A 16,915-nucleotide genomic window follows, 5' to 3' on the forward strand; every position below is an offset into this window, starting at 1 on the left:
AATTACGTTCTAAGATCGGCGCATGAGGACGCGTCTAAGCCAGAGAAGGTTACCGAAGGCCATGATGATGATTACTCAGGCTCTTTCAATTGTTCAGATTATCTTTTGGTCAATTTGAATGCTTGATTGATTTTGTGTGATTCGAGTGGTGGTGTGGAAATATGGCGAAGAAACCTATAAGGGGACGAGGTCGAGGGCAAGGAAGAAGAAGAGGGAAACTAAGCGGGACGATAGGGAAAAGTGAAGGATCTTCGAGTACAGTGGATGTTGGACCGTCTGAATCAGAAGATTTTGAGGATGCAGTGGAGAATGGGTTCCTTGAAGATATGTCATCCAATAGTTTGGGGCTAATTAATTCGGCTATTGCTGTTGAATCTTCTCCAATTGTGGAGGTGATTGAGCCGGTTATTGATGAGGAGGATGGTGAATTTGGAAAGAATTGGCTGATTGATGATGATTATCAGAGTGTAGATTCTAGAGGGGGTTTTCCGAGTCTTGGGGATCCTGTGCATGTAGGGGGATTTCCGAGTCTTGGGGATCCAATGCATATGAAGGGGAGTTTCCAAGTCTTGGGAACCTTGTGGCTATACATGATGATCCTAAGCATGATCCAGAGATTGATACTAAGGAGTGGAGTGGCCTTTTTAAGAATGAGAGAACCATGGGCAATCTTGAATTCTTCGAGCCAAAGAAGGTTGGGGGCAGGACATTCATTACACCTCCAGATGAAGCTGTTGAAGAAGGTATTTCCAGATGGCGGTCGTGTCTGGTTGGTCAACTCATGGACAAGTCTCTACCTTATTTTTTGGTTAAAAAGGTTGCGGCTTCAATGTGGCGAAAGTATGGTGAGGTTGAAGTTTACTCATTGGAGAATGGTATGTTCATCTTCCGGTTTCATGATGAGGCTTCCTGTGATGAGATTTTGGAATCTCGAGTATGGCATGTTTCCAATAAGTCTCTGATTCTGCGAAAGTGGCAACCAGGTATGCAAGTTCTTAAGCTCAATCTTTCCTCTGAACCTGTGTGGGTCAAATTCATTCACTTACCTATGGAGTTTTGGACTCCTACATGCCTTAGCTATGTTGCTAGTGGTATTGGGAAGCCTCTATATGCCGATAAGGTCATAGAGGAACAAAAAAGACTTGGTTTTGCTAGAGTTTTGATTGAAATTGATGTGCAGTCCGATTGTCCCAAGGAGCTTACCATTTGTAGGAGCAATGGTGCTACTATCACTGTGGGTGTTGAATACCCATGGTTACCTCCTAAGTGTTCCACTTGTGGTAATTTTGGGCATGCTGCTTATGCATGTGCCAAGAAGGAGAAGGTGTGGATTCCTAAAATGCCTAGGAATGGCCTTATGAAGAAAAGTAGCCCAGTTTCAAAGCAGATTCCTTTTGAGAAGCCTATTAGAACACCAGTTGGGGGTTCTAAGCCAACAAGTAAAACTGTTGGGATTCAGTTATCGAATTCCTTTGCCACTATAGGTAGAATGGAGAATGAAGAGGATGATGAGGAGGAGATTAGGGTGCAAACTCCTACCACCTTTCTTGAGATCTTTGAGCAGGCCATTTCTTCTCAAGATAAGGGGAAGGGGAAGATGAATGATAGCCCTACTGGTGAAAAGGGTTTTTCTCCTCAAAGGATGATATGAAGCTCCTTTCATGGAATATTAGGGGACTTAACATGCCCCTAAAACAGAAGGAGATTAAGAAGGTGGTAAGCAGGCTTAAACTTTCTATTTTGTGCTTAGTAGAAACTCGGGTGAAGAAGGATAATTTCCCTCGGATTGTAGCAGCCATGCTACCTGGGTGGGAGGTTGTGAATAACTATTCTAAACAATGTTTGGGTAGAATTTGGATATGCTAGGATCCTGGTGCATTTGCTATTGAACCTTATGATATACATAAGCAAGTTATTACTTGCAAGGTTATATCTAAGGATTCTGGTGAGAGTTGGATTCTTTCTGTTTTTTATGGTTCTACTCATGGTCCTGAAAGGAGAAAGCTGATGCAGGAACTGAGCTTGATTAAGGAGACTATGGACAAAATGCCCTAGCTTTTAGCTGGTGATTTCAATGTGATCCGGTACCCTCAAGAAAATGGGGTAAGGAGGGTTTTCTTGTTATGAAAAGGAGTTTGTGGATTGCATTCATAATTTGGAGGTTGATGATATTAGATACACTAGCTGCTTCCATACCTAGACCAACAAGTAATCTGGAGATGATTTTGTCTCTAAAAAACTTGATAGAGTCCAATCCAATTGTGATTGGTTGAAAACTTTTGGAAATACTTCTATTGAGTTTCTTGAGAGAGGGGTTTCTGATCACTCCCCGGCTTTAGTGACAGTTTCTAGCTTTGTAAGCTATGGCCCTAAACCGTTCAAGTACTTCAATTTCTGGGCAGACCACAGTCACTTTCTGGAGTGGATTGGAGATGCTTGGAGGCTTGAAGTAGATGGTTACTCTCTGTTTCGATTCTATGCAAAGCTTAAAGCAGTAAGGGCTGTTCTGAAGATTAAGAATAAGGAAGTTTATGGTGGCTTAGGGCCGAAAGTTTTGCAAGCTAGGCAAGATCTAGCAATGGCTCAAGACAAATTTATTTCATCCCGAGGCATTGTTGAGTGTCAAAGGAAGGAAAGGGAGTGTCTGCATTTGTTGGTTTCTCTTCTAGCTGCTGAGGAGAATTTCCTTAAACAGAAATCCAGAATTAAGTGGCTTAATCTTGGGGATGGTAATAATGCTTTTTTCCATAACTCTGTTAAGGTTAAGAACTCTACTAACCTTATCAAAGTGTTAAAGGATAATAAGGGTAACAGTATTCATGATATGATGGAGATTAAGAGCATGGCCATAAACTTTTATCAACAGCTTTTAGGGACTTTCTCTTCATGAGTTTTCCTCAGACAAGGCTGCTCAGGTTACTAATCTATTCAAGAAGAAATTTTCTGATACTTTGTGTGGCTGGAATGTGTGCTCCTGTGACCTGATCTGAAATTCATCAGGTTGTGTTTTCTATGAATCCCAGCAAAGCCTCAGGGCCGGATAGCTTCTCTGCTGACTTCTTTCAAAAGGCCTAGCCAGTGATAGGGGGTGATTTCTGTGAAGCTATTTTGGAGTTCTTCACTTCCGGGAAGCTTCTCCAAGAAGTGAACTTCACTATTCTCATGTTGATTCCTAAGAAGAAGAATGCTTCTACCATGGGTGATTACAGGCCTATTGCTTGCTGCAACATTGTTTATAAGTGTATTACAAAGATTTCTGGTGAATAGAATGATTCTGAGGCTAGAAGAGGTAATTAGTTCTAACCAAGGAGCTTTTATCCCTAAACGGGGTATTGCTGAAAATATCCTCTTAGCTCAAGAGGTTGTATGTGATTACCATAAAGAGAAAGGGGCTCCTCAGTGCACTCTTAAGATTAACTTGATGAAAGCCTATGATTCCTTGGATTGGAAATACATTTTGTATTGTCTTAAATGCTTTGGAGCTCCTGCCAAGTATATTACTTGGATTTGGGCCTGCATTACTAGTCCTAGCTTTACCATTGGTCTAAAACCACTTTGGTGGGGCATTTTCCAGGAAGGAAGGGGCTTAGACAAGGGGATCCTATATCCCCTTACCTCTTTGTGTTGGCTATGGAGGGGCTGCCACTATTGTTGGAAGAGGTTGCAACTTCTCCTTTGTTTAATTACCATCCAAAGTGCAAGACAGTAAAGATGAATCATCTATGCTTTGCAGATGATCTATTGGTATTCTCAGCTACAAATTGCAATTCAGTCTCAACCATAATTGGGGCTCTTGATGAGTTTGAAAATTTGTCAGGATTGAAAGCTAACCCCTCCAAGAGTTCCATCTTCCTCGCTGGAGTTTCTCGAGTATAAACAAGATATTCTGGCTTTGCTTCAAATGCCAGAAGGTACTCTCCCAGTGAGATTCTTGGGAGTACCCCATATTACTAAGAGGCTAACAGCTTCAGATTGTGAGAATTGGGTTGCTCAGATTTGCAGGCAGGCTTCATCTCCTATCTTCGGTCCTCAGTTTCCAGGTGTATTGGGCCAAGGTGTCCATTCTGCCCAAGACGATCATCAAGCTGATTGAACAGAAATTCAACCAATTTCTCTGGGGTGGTAGGTACTCTAAGGCTCATGCTAAGGTTGCTTGCGACAAACTTTGTGCTCCAAAGCAAGAAGGAGGGTTAGGGATAAAAAGAACTGAAGTATGGAACAAGGCCTCAATGTTGAATCACATTTGGAATCTTTTCACCAAGGCTGGCTCATTGTGGGTAGCCTGGATTGAATCTAATTCGTTGAAGGGAAGAAGCTTATTGCAGGTTTTAATCCCAGTCTCATGTTTTTGGAGTTGGAAGAAAATTCTAAAGCTCTGAGACCTTGCTAAGAAATTTATCCAGATCAAAGTTGGAGGTGGGAGGAGGGTGTTCCTTTGGCTTGATGAATGGCATCCTCCAGGATATTTACTGGATAGGTATGGATACTGGATTGAGTATGATTCTAGCCTCCCTCTTAATGCTAAGCTTGCTGCTATTATAAAGGATGGGGATTGGTTTTGGACTTCTGCTCGGTCTGATGCTCTAGTTGAGATCCAAAGCCAGCTCCATGAAGTTGTTCTAGGATCGTTGACTTGCCTATATGGGATTCCAGAAATGGCAAGTACTCTTGTGCTGCTACATGGGGGAAGTTGAGAGAAGTCCATCCGATTGTTAACTGGTGGAGATTGGTTCGGTTTCCCACGGCTATTCCTAGACACTCCTTCTTGCTTTGGATAGATTTTCGTGATGCTTTGGTGACTAAGCAAAAGATGTGCTACTAGGGTTACTCAGGAAAGAGTCTTTGTCTCTTTTGTTATGGAGGAAACTTCGCTCCATTTGCTTCTTTAGTCGAGAAATAGTTTAACATAATGAAGAAGAAAATGACGAGGAGACTTCCGTTGTTGCGTGCTCCTGTGGGAGCGATGTTCTATGTTCAATCTATGTTGTTACTCATATTTCTCTCCATTAAGTGCGCACGCGCGAGGTGTTTTATCACATCTGGAAATCACAAAACAAGTCCCATTGAGTGGTTAACAGGAAAGCAGAGAACACCTGTTTTTTAGGTGTAGCTTTAGTTCCCGGATATGGACTAACATTATGGCTGAGTGCTCCTTTTTGAATGTCCCTTTGGATTGGGAAAACACTGAAAGTTGGCGGGCTGCAGTGTTGCATGGAAAAAGCCTTAAGGCTAGCCTGGGTAGACTTTATCTAGGGGCTACTGTTCACCACCTCTGGCGGCAGCAAAATGACTTGCAGCACTGCAATACACCACGCAAGGAGGAATCTATTCTGGCGCAGATTAACTGGGATGTCTGGGCTAGATCGTGGCTAAGGGCAAATTCAAGAGCCTTGAGAAGAACTTGGAGCATGTGTATCAATGGAACTTACACTCATTGTTGTTCTAATTTTGTTTTGGTTCATGCAGCAGCTCGGGTACTCTGTATTATGAAGAGCCTCAGGTGTTGATTAGTTGTTGTTTAGTTATTTTTAGGCCTGCTTGGCTTTGTTGTATTCTGCTTCATTTTGTGGTTGCAGTTTTGTTTGTTGGTGTTTTAGGCCTGTCATTGTTTGTGGCCTAAGGTAATTGTTGTAATCCTTGTTGGGATTGTGTTCCATTTTTCACTAGAGTGTTGTAGTTGTTTGTTGTTCTATGAAAGCTTTTATTCATCAAAAAAAAAAATTGAATTTAACAAAAAACTAGCAAAATACAGAAAAATAATAATAATAATAATAATAAACTATGCAACAGAACAGAAGGCCTAGTATGCACTTCATATAAAAAATTTCAAGAAGGTTTGATGTGTTTTTCCAGCATTTTTAGTCGACTGAATATCAACCAAAAAGTTATATAATTTGTCAACATATTGACACAACAAGCAATCAGATTCCTCAGAAAGGAGCAATCCTAACCTTTACTTTTTTATTCATCATCTTCAGGTAACGCCCTGTGCCTGTAACAGTACCACCAGTTCCAATCCCAGCAACAAAAATGTCAACGCTACCCATAGTATCCTCCCATATTTCAGGCCCTGTAGTTTCGAAGTGGATCTGTAATTCATGCATGCAAATCTTAATAAAAATATAATTATATTATACTAATGGTTTTTAGACAAAACAACGTCTCCTCCCTCATAACCAAAGGTGAGTTCAGAGGTCCAATCCCATATTGATGTCTGTTTTTTGTAGTTAAACATTAAAGCAATTAGGTTCAATACAAAAGTTTTAAGGAAAATCTCTGAGTTCCAATCCCATATTGATGTCTGTTTTTTGTATTTAAACATTAAAGCGATTAGGTTCAATAAAAAAGTTTTTAAGGAAACTCTCTGAGGTTATGAAACAGACATAACCTTGGTATTAGCGGCATTATCAAACTGTTGAAACATGTAAGCATCTGGCATGCTGATAACAAGTTCTTCAGCTTTATCAACAGCCCCTTTCAGACCTTTCTCTGGGTCGGTCAAAACAACATCTGCACCAAATGCACGCAAAAGAACCCTCCTTTCAAGATTTATGGATGCAGGCATGGTAGCTATAACTTTATATCCCTTAGTTGCTGCAACAAAAGCAATAGCAAGTCCAGTATTTCCACTAGTTGGTTCAACTAATATAGTCTGCACGGTTACAGAAATAAAAAATAAGGCCATCACCAAGCTCTAATATTGATCAATGAATATACCCAATTCCTTTGTACTCACCTTCCCAGGAGTAATTACCCCTCTCTCTTCAGCATCAGATATCATACTAGAACCAATTCTGAAATGTAAAGAGTAAACAACAACGTCAGACAACAATAGAGTATTAAATCTAAATTCAAAAGGATAGAAGACTGGAGGAAGGTTACCTATCCTTCACACTTCGGCAAGGCTCCATAGATTCAAGTTTTGCAGCAATATTTGCAACGCAGCTTTGTGTAACTTTGTTGAGGTACACCATAGGTGTTCTCCCAATTAACTACATCAACATGGAAAATTAAAAATTAAATAAATTAAATACCCATAATTAGTAAAAACTTTGAGACACGAGCAACTATTAACCATCTAGAAATGAATATTCAACGTATTTCAAGACACCGCGAGATACACATGTATTTCAATGCCAGAAGCGGTAACCTGGCCAAAGTATAGGGGGACAAAAGTTGACCTGGGTGACGTCATCGGCGATGTTGACGGAGTCGAGCTCACTTCTGGTGGTGTAGACGGAGGATGCTTTGGGGCCGAATCTTCTGGGAGCCCAAAGGGCGCCATTAATGACTTCCAAGGACACGAAACGGAGACGTTGGGATGGAGCAAGGAATGAGGGACGGGGAGGAAGAGTGAGCAGAGAAGACGATAGCATTTTCACCATTTTAGTCTCAGAAGAAACGAATGGTCTCTTTGAAGGGGTTTTACACGGGTTTTGCTACGCCCTTCATTTTAAAATTCTTTTTTTTTTCTTTTTTTTTCTTTTTTTGTTTTGTTTAGATAAGTGAATTGAGTTGTTCTATTTTATTGATTGATATATGATTCTTTTCTTTGTGTCCTAGCCAGCACATGATCTAATTGCAATATATCACTTAACTGAGAGACGACTTTTTTAATTTCAATTTGAAAAGATTTACGACGTTCAATATTAAAAGTTTTCAATGTATCAAAAATAAAGAATTGATTAAAATATACCTTCATCCATATTAAGTGTATAAACCCCTAGTCTATTATTTACAATTAAGTTCACTCTCATTTCTTAAATTTTTAATTTTACTTGTTTTCAATTAAAATCTCTCTCCTGCTTTTTATTTCTTAAATTTCGAGGTAATTACATTTTCTCCATTGTTAACATGTCGCTACGAACTGACACATTGACCAAAAGAGAGCATATAACTACCATTTTTGTATCTTTACCCTCCTTCCGTTAGGAATCTCGTTGAATTGGACATAATATTAGATTTTTAGACTTCAAATTTTGTCTAAAAACATAAATACCCTACAACAATAATTTAATAAAAAAATAATTTTTTTTATTAAAAAAAAAAAAAAAAGGAGGAAAAATATAGTGGGTGGCTGATGATGGTAGCCCTTAGGGGAGGGAGGTGGCCTCCCCTAACGGGTGGTAGCAGCCATCCCCTCTCTTTTCCTTTTCCTTTTTTTTTTCTTTTATTTTTATTTTTGTATGTGTTTAATTTTAAGGTTTTATATGTAAATTTGAAACTTGAGTTAGGGTATTTAAGTCTTTTTATAAATTTGACTGACGAAAGGGGGTAAATGTACAAAAATGGTAATTGCATGCTCTCTTCTGGTCAAGGTGTCAATTCGTGGTGGCATATTGACAATGACTCGTAGTTCATAGGGAAAAAAATGTAATTATCCCTTAAATTTCTGAAATTAGGGGTTTACATAGGATGGGGAAGTAGCGGAAGATGAGGGAGAAAGCTAACCTACTCTTTGCAAACTATGCTTTTTTCAAAACAATAAATCAATCAATATGCATATTTAACAATCTACTTTATATAATTAAATCACAACCACGGCACACTTTCAAACACTTTAAATCAATTCAACACCCTTCATTCATGCATCATTTCATAAACATCATAGATATAATTTGAACATAATCGAAACTACTCAATTCTTCTAAAAAGCATATACTTAACATTACATCAGTTTGGTTATGTAAAACAATATATATTATGCAATTCTATAACATTCTTAAAAATGGTAGTTTCTCAGTGAGTGGAATACTCACCTTAGATCGCTTGTACGCCAAACTCCAGATGACTCATATTAGTGTACTGTAAAACAAGGAAACTGTAATTATTCAAAGTCTTACAAAAGTCGATTCCCTAGTTACCGTCCGGACGGCCTAGAGAAACATCCGGACGCTAGGGCAACACTGTCTAGACACGGAAGACTAAAGCTTAATGAAGAAACGCGTGAAGCGCGTTATGGAAGTCAATTATTGCTAGCCGTCCGGAAGCCCATTGTCTTAGTTCCGACACTGCCCAGAGAACTCCGAATCAGTGTTGTAATAGGTCTTTTAAAGCCTATAAATACAAGTCTCTAGGCTTGTATTATTTACAGAATTCGGTATTAAATTCTGAAAAATGAATAGACTCTAATTAACGTGTGTGTGATCAATTGTGCAACAAAATATCTAAATACAGAATTAAGAGAAGACATATATTTTGTTAACAAAGTGTAAACTTAATTAAGAGAAAAACCACTCCGGGGCACCCAAATTCAAGATATCCACTATTTAGAAGACAAAGCAAGTTACAAGACAGTCGTACTCACATACCTCTGATGCAGTAGTCGTTACCTTGAACTCTGACACGTACCTATACGTGAATGTCTCCCAACATGGTCTCCTACCTAAAGGGGTCTTCAATGGAATCCTTTATGAAAAATTAAAATGACTTCTAACACATGGCAAGTGTGTGTGTGCACAAAGTGTTAACAAAAAAATAACAATGCGGAAATTAAACAACACAAGATTTTTGTTAACGAAGTGGAAACTCAATATGAGAAAAACCACTCGGGGGCAGCCGAACACAGGATATTCATTATTCAGTAGACAAGACTAGTTACAAAGTAGTAGTAGCACTCACATACCCCTGATGCAGTGGTCGTATCTTGCAGTGGTAGTAGCACTCACATACCCCTGATGCACTCACATACCCCTCCCAACCAGGTCTCCTACCTGAAGAGGTCTTCAATGGAATCCTTTACCTTAAGGTCAACCCCTAAGATAGACTTCAGATCAGCGTAGTAACAGCACACACAACAATGACTTAAGAGAAACAACTCAGCTCAATAATCTCACAATATAACTCTCTAAGCACTAAGGGAATTCAATACCGAATTCTTGTTGTTCTCAAGCCTAAGGACCTCTATTTATAGGCCGAGGGTTCAAATGAGCGTCTGGCTTGATAAAACCTAGGCGTCGTCCGGATGATGGTCATAGGGCATCCGGACGGACAACTGTGTGATCGGCTTTCCGAAAATTTCGCTGAAATTCTTTCCTGTTTTGAGCCACGTCCGGACAGTGATGCCTTGTCGTCCAAACGGTTGCACTTCCACTGCAAGTAATTTCCATACCAAGGCTTCGCGTGTCCAGACCAAAAGGATGGTCGTCCGGAGGGTTGATCTGATGCACGCAATTTCCATATCTGATGCACGCACGTCTAGACCATGAGGACCATCGTCCGGACGTCTGGATTTGAATTGTGATACTTGCCTTATGGATGAGCGTGTCCGGACAGGAATCCACGTCGTCCAGACGGTTGCAGCAATCTTCCCATAACTGTATTTTGGAAAGAAATCCCGAAGCTTGTCGAACACTGAAAGTCATCCGGACATGCTGCTGAAACGTCCGGACAGATGCAAGCTGGAGCAGTTCGAAGCTTCTCAACACGAAGGAAGGTCCGGACAGAAAGTTCTCGCCGTCCAGACGGATGATGCTTTGGACAGATAGGCGTCCGGACGGTATGAAACGTCATCCGGACGGTTGGCAGGGAACCGAATTTTCTGACTTGCAAATTGTGCAGAATCTTCTGGAAGCACTTCTGAATAGCGGAATCCCTGTTAAAAAGCATCTTTACAAAGAAGTGATTTTGTCCAACAGAATGTGACCAATTACAAACTAACATACTCCCCCTTTGGCCATTCAGGGACAAAAATCACTTGACCGGTTAAAAATACAATCCCGGTCCAAATAAAAATTACTCCCATTTTTTTTGTCACAAAGGGACAAAGGGACAAAGGGTAAAACAGAGTAATAAGAAAACACACAAAAATTACTCCCCCTAAAGGTTTGAGAAGGACCAGGGTAAACAGAGTAATAAAGTCCACAAGTCTGAAATAAACAAGGACTGAAAAACAACATTAAGCTGAAAAGAGGAAAGAAGAGTAGTATGGTTAGATCCTTCACAAGAACATTAGCACACTTATGTATCCCAGTCTGACAAATCAGTCAAAGAGCAAGTCAGAATTATGCAAACATATAGTCAATGGACAAGTATAAGATAAGCAAAGATATCCCTGCAAACATAAGAATGAGAATAGCTTGCTCAACTCATACAATGTGTGTGTGTTTGTGAAGGCTTTTTCAGAAAAAGGTATGACTTTCACTGATATGACACAAAGCAACCAGATCTTCCAGACAAGAGAGAAAATCAGTGAGAGATTAATCAAAAGTCAAACCTTATTAATTACTAGAGCCTAGCCACCCTCATCTGATACACTCCCCCTAAGATGTAGCATCCAATTGTTTTACTTGTACTATGAAAGACAAGGTAAATATTTTACTTGCACGATGAAGGACAAAGCATATTTTAGCACATAAGCAGAAAACATACATATATAGCGTAGAATTCATAAGAGTAACTGCTTGATTCTTTTGATGCTGCAACCTAGAGAAAATGCCAAAATTTTTAGGTTCTAGGTTCAACTAGCATCTGGTCAATTTGACCATCTCATCAAAAACCTCTCTCATATTTGGAGTATCCAGAAGCAAAAGATTAGAGAGAAAAATACATACCTTTAGGGAGCCTAGGATAGTACACGGGGTCATCACATGAGAAAAACAACTATCAATCATAAAAAGTGAGCAGGAAAACATTGCATATGTTAGACTTATGTTCTCAACCACATGTAAGAATAATTCATCAAAGCACAACGAACTAATAAACCAAAAATGATACATGAGATAGCTGACAAACCTTTGAAAGAACAGCCCTACTACAAAACTCCCCAAAATTTTTATTTTATTTTTATTAAAAACATCATGCTAGTAGAAGACAAGACTTAAGAACAACAACAAAAGTCTTATCCTAGCATGGAAAAGCATGTCTACGACATGTCACAAACACCAATGGCTTTTCGAAGAGACTCAAACCTGCTGCCATCTAGAGGTTTGGTAAAAATGTCAACCAATTGGTTTTCAGTGGGGATGAAAGAGAGAGATACTACATCGGATTCCACAAGATCACGCAAGAAGTGATGTCTGATGTCGATGTGCTTGGTCTGAGAGTGCTGAACAGGATTCTTGGAGATGTTTATAGCACTAATATTATCACAGTTGATAACCATGGTATCTTGAGAGAATCTGTAGTTGCCGAGAAGTGTCTTCATCCACAGCAATTGGGTACAACAGCTTCCTGTAGCAATATATTCAGCCTCAGCAGTGGAGAGAGATATAGAGGCTTGTTTCTTACTCATCCAAGCTATAAGATTGTTTCCCACATAGAAGCATCCTTTTAAGGTGCTCTTTCTATCATCAGCATTTCCAGCCCAGTCTGCATCAGAGTATCCTGCAACAACAAGATTTGTATCTCTGGAATACCATATGCCATAAGGAAGTGTATCATTCACATACCTGATGATACGCTTGACTGCAGTGAGGTGAGATTCCTTAGGATTTGCCTGAAAGCGAGCACAACTCCCACACTGAAGGCGATGTCTGGTTGACTGGTTGTAAGATATAAGAGACTCCCTATCATACTCCTGTATAGAGATGGATCAATTGGCTTCCCTGGAAGATCACTACTAATCTTGACACTGGTGCTCATGGGAGTTCGGGCACGACTCCTCCCATCTAGTTCAAACTGTTTAACCAGATCCTTAGCATACTTGGATTGGGAGATGAAAATGCCTTCAGCAGTTTGTTTGACTTGAAGGCCAAGAAAATAGTTTAGCTCACCAATCATGCTCATCTCAAATTCTTGCTTCATCTCCTCAGCAAATTCATGGGCAAGAGAGTCTAAAGTAGCTCCAAAAATAATGTCATCAACATAGATTTGAGCAATGAGTTTGTGAGTACCTTGATTTCTGATAAATAAGGTCCGATCAGCCTGTCCCCTTGTAAATCCCTTAATTAAGAGATATGTGGTGAGACGTTTGTACCATGCCCGAGGAGCCTGCTTAAGCCCATATAGAGCCTTCTTTAGCTTGTACACATGATGGGGATGATGAGGATCTTGAAATCCTTTCGGCTATTCTACATAAACCTCTTCTTGAAGAATACCGTTCATAAATGCACTCTTTACATCCATCTGATACAACTTGAAACCAAGATGGCAAGCAATTGAGAGAATGATTCTGATGGATTCTAACCTGGCAATCGGGGCAAAAGTTTCATCAAAGTCTATTCCCTCTATCTGAGTATATCCCTGGGCAACAAGACGAGCTTTATTCCGGACGACAGTACCATGCTCATCTGTTTTGTTCTTGAAAATCCACTTGGTACCAATGATATTATGTTCCGCAGGATGGGGAACCAAGGTCCAAACGTCATTTTTGGTGAATTGATGGAGCTCGTCATGCATGGCAGACACCCAGCTTTCATCTTGTAGAGCTTCATCAACTTTCTTGGGCTCTGTTTGAGCAAGGTAGTAGCTGTAGGAGACTTGATTAGCTACTTCACTGGTAGGCTAGATGACTCTGTATCTTAGCCTATGCCCTTCATCAATGGTCCTAAGAAGCTGCTGAGGAGGATGATTGAGCTTTACCCATGACTGCTTAGGAGGATTTGCAGGAGTATCCTCATATTTGGAAGCATTGGCAGTGGTATCCGAAGTTGTGGGAGTAGAAGGAGATTCAGTCGGAGACACACTTGGAGAAGCCTTGATAATGTCAGTTGAAGTTACTGACGGATCAACTGAATCGAGCTGATTTTCCTCCCCGCTACTTGGTCTCTCAACTTCTTCATCATCAATAACAACATTTATAGATTCCATCAAAGTCTCTGTTCTTTTATGAAAACCCTGTAAGCACGACTGTTTGTGGAATACCTCAAGAATATACCTTCATCGCTTTTGGGATCAAATTTTTCAAGATTCTCCCTGTCCCGAAGGATACATCATTTACTTCTAAAAGCTCTGAAGTACTTTACTGTAGGCTTTTTACCTCGCCAAATCACACATGGGGTCTTGTTTATTTCAGGCCTTAGGTAGACTTTGTTGATAATATGACATGCAATATTAACTGCTTCTCCCCAAAAGTGTTGAGCGAGATTCTTTGAGTGGATCATCACACGAGCCATCTCCTGAATTACCCTGTTCTTTCATTCTACAACTCCATTCTACTGAGGAGTAATAGGAGAAGAAAATTCCTGCTTGATTCCATACAAAAGGCAAAATTCTTCAAACTTAGAATTTTCGAATTCTCTTCCATGATCACTGCGGATTCTCATAATCTAGTAATTTTGCTCAACCTGAATCTTTTTGAATAAATGTTGAGCTGCATCAAAAGCATCAGATTTTTCCCCAAGAGGAATAGCCCATGTATATCGAGAGAAATCATCCACAATTACCAGTATATACCTCCTCCCACCTAGACTAGCAGTTCTAGTAGGGCCCATGAGATCCATATGCGGTAATTCTATATTTCTAGAAGTATGAATACCTGAGGTCTTTTTATAAGCCGCTCGAGTTTGTTTCCCAAGTTGGCAAGAACCATAGATTCCTTTCCACTCTTTTCCATTTTGGGCAGATTTTTGACAATTTCTTTGCTAGCAATCTTCAACATGTCTGTGAAGTTTAGATGCTCCAATCTTTGATGCCATAGTTCACTGTGATCTATGGTTTGCCTTATTGCAGAAAATTTGAGGGTCTGCGGTGAGGCCAGGAAGATCATAGCAATTGTCAGCAGTTCTTTCTCCCCCCATAAGCCACTTACCACTGCTGTAAAAAATATTACATTCCCTTTTGGAGAATTGCACCACCAAATCATTGTCACAAAATTGGCTGATGCTGAGAAGATTTGCCTTGAGCCCCTCTACATACATAGCTTCTTGAGATGTCTCGAGACCTGGAATGTCAATGATTCTTTTTCCAATAACCTTGGATTGACTCCCATCTCCATAGGTGATCATTCCTCCTTTACCCATCTGAACTTCTTTCACTAGAGTCTTATCACCTGTCATATGTTTAGAACAGCCACTATCCAAATACCACAAACAAGTATCAAGAATTTTTAATGTAGTATGAGCAACTAAACACAAATTATCTTCCTTTTTAACCCAGACTTGTTTGGAGGCTTTCCTATGATTGTTTACCAAGACAGATCTTTGTTCATTAGGGGTGAGGTATGCTAACTTCTCACTAATGAGCTTCACTTGATCACTTAACTTTTGGACTTGTTCTTCAAAACCTAGTTCATCTTTTCTACGGCATGAGTTTTATTCCAAGGTTTTTGAGAACGAATTTGGAAACAATTTGGGCGAATATGACCAGTAACACCACAGTGGTGACATGTAGGTATAGAATGATTGGCCCTTTTATCCCCACAAGTAGACTGAGTATGATTATGAGACATGCTAGGCTTAATGAACATAGTTCTATGAACAGACATAGCATGAGAAATAGAAGCAACTTTATCAATACTCAAATTAGACATTATAGAAGTCAAAGAATAACACTCAAGAAATTAATCTACTTAGAGTGTACCAAGCTCTGATACCAAATGAAAAATTAAAATGACTTATAACACAAGACAAGTGTGTGTGTACACAAAGTGTTAACAAAATAATAACAATGCGGAAATTAAACAACACAAGATTTTTGTTAACGAAGTGGAAACTCAATATGAGAAAAACCACTCCGGCGCAGCCAAACCCAGGATATCCACTATTCGAAAGACAAGACTAGTTACAAAGTAGTAGCACTCACATACCCCTGATGCAGTGGTCGTACCTTGAACTCTGACGTGTAACCCAACACGAAGGCCTCCTACCTGAAAGGGTCTTCAATGGAATCCTTTATGAAAATTGAAATTGACTTCTAAAAGTAAAGTGTGTGCATAAGTGTCAACAAAAATTAAGCACAGTGGAAAGTAAACAACACAGATTTTTGTTGAAGAAGTGGAAACTCAATCAAGAGAAAAACCACTCCGGGGCAGCCAAACCCAGGAATTCCACTATTCAGAAGACAAGACTAGATACAAGACAGTAGCACTCACATATACCCAATGCAGTGGTCGTACCTTGCTCTCTAGCGTGTAACCCAACACGAACGCCTCCCAACCAGGTCTCCTACCTGAAGGGGTCTTCAATGGAATCCTTTATCTTAGAGCCGACCTCTAAGATTTTCTGAAAATTTCACTGAAAATCTTTCCTGTTTAAGAGCCCTGTCCGGACGGTGAGACACTAACGTCCGGACAGTCACACGTCCGCTGCAAGTAATTTCCATATAAGGCTTCACGTGTTCGGACCAAGGGGGAAGAACGTCCGGACGGCAATTCTTCTACACGCAATTTCCATATCTTCTATGCGTGCGTCCGGACCATGAGAGGTAGACGTCCGGACGGTTGAAGTCGAATCAGCAATTTCCTTAACTGATGAGCGCGCGTCCGGACCAATGCTGACTGACGTCAGGACGGTGATATTTGAATTGCGATTCTTGCCTTATTTATGAGCGCATCCGAACGGGAAACCACATCGTTTAGACGGTGTATCAATCTTCTTATATTTTGAACTTGGAAAGAATTTGAAGCTCATCGATCACTAATGGACGTCCGGACGGGCTGCTGAGACGTTCGGACGGATGTAAGCTGGAACAGAAGCTTCTTGATACAGTGGAGGGTCTGTACATAAAGATACGTCGTCCGGACGGATGATGCTGGTCTGTCTGGCGTCCGGACGGGATGACACGTTGTTCGGACGGATGGAACAGTGGACAGATGGGCGTTTGGATGGGATAACACGTCGTCCGGACGGCTGACAGGGAATCTGAAATCTTCTATCTTTTACGTAGTGCAGAGTCTTCTGAAAATGCTCTGACAAATGGAATCCCTGTTTACAGCATCTTTACACATAAGTGATTTTGTCCAAACACAGTATGAGGCCAAAATACTAACAAACTCCCCTTTTGGCCATTCTGGTACAAAAATCACTTGACCGGTTTG

At 40.2% G+C, this 16,915-nt stretch overlaps 1 protein-coding gene across 2 annotated transcripts in view; it reads right to left on the reverse strand.

Annotated features, from left to right (window-relative positions):
• The window catches only part of LOC133873030 (S-sulfo-L-cysteine synthase (O-acetyl-L-serine-dependent), chloroplastic-like), a 41,020-nt gene extending 33,578 nt beyond the window's left edge, over positions 1-7,442 (reverse strand). The window contains exons 1-5 of one of the 2 annotated variants that reach the window (XM_062310743.1): positions 7,182-7,442; positions 6,883-6,992; positions 6,737-6,794; positions 6,389-6,652; positions 5,952-6,089 (exon numbers count right to left, since the gene is read on the reverse strand). In XM_062310743.1, the coding sequence (XP_062166727.1) occupies positions 5,952-6,089; positions 6,389-6,652; positions 6,737-6,794; positions 6,883-6,992; positions 7,182-7,385 (774 nt within the window). In that variant the 5' untranslated portion in view covers positions 7,386-7,442. The remainder of the gene's footprint in view (positions 1-5,951; positions 6,090-6,388; positions 6,653-6,736; positions 6,795-6,882; positions 6,993-7,181) is intronic. The other variant, XM_062310742.1, reaches the window with a different exon arrangement.
• Between the last annotated feature and the right edge of the window lie 9,473 nt (positions 7,443-16,915).

This window comes from Alnus glutinosa, chromosome 7 (assembly GCF_958979055.1).
Source record: "Alnus glutinosa chromosome 7, dhAlnGlut1.1, whole genome shotgun sequence".
NCBI lineage: Eukaryota > Viridiplantae > Streptophyta > Magnoliopsida > Fagales > Betulaceae > Alnus > Alnus glutinosa.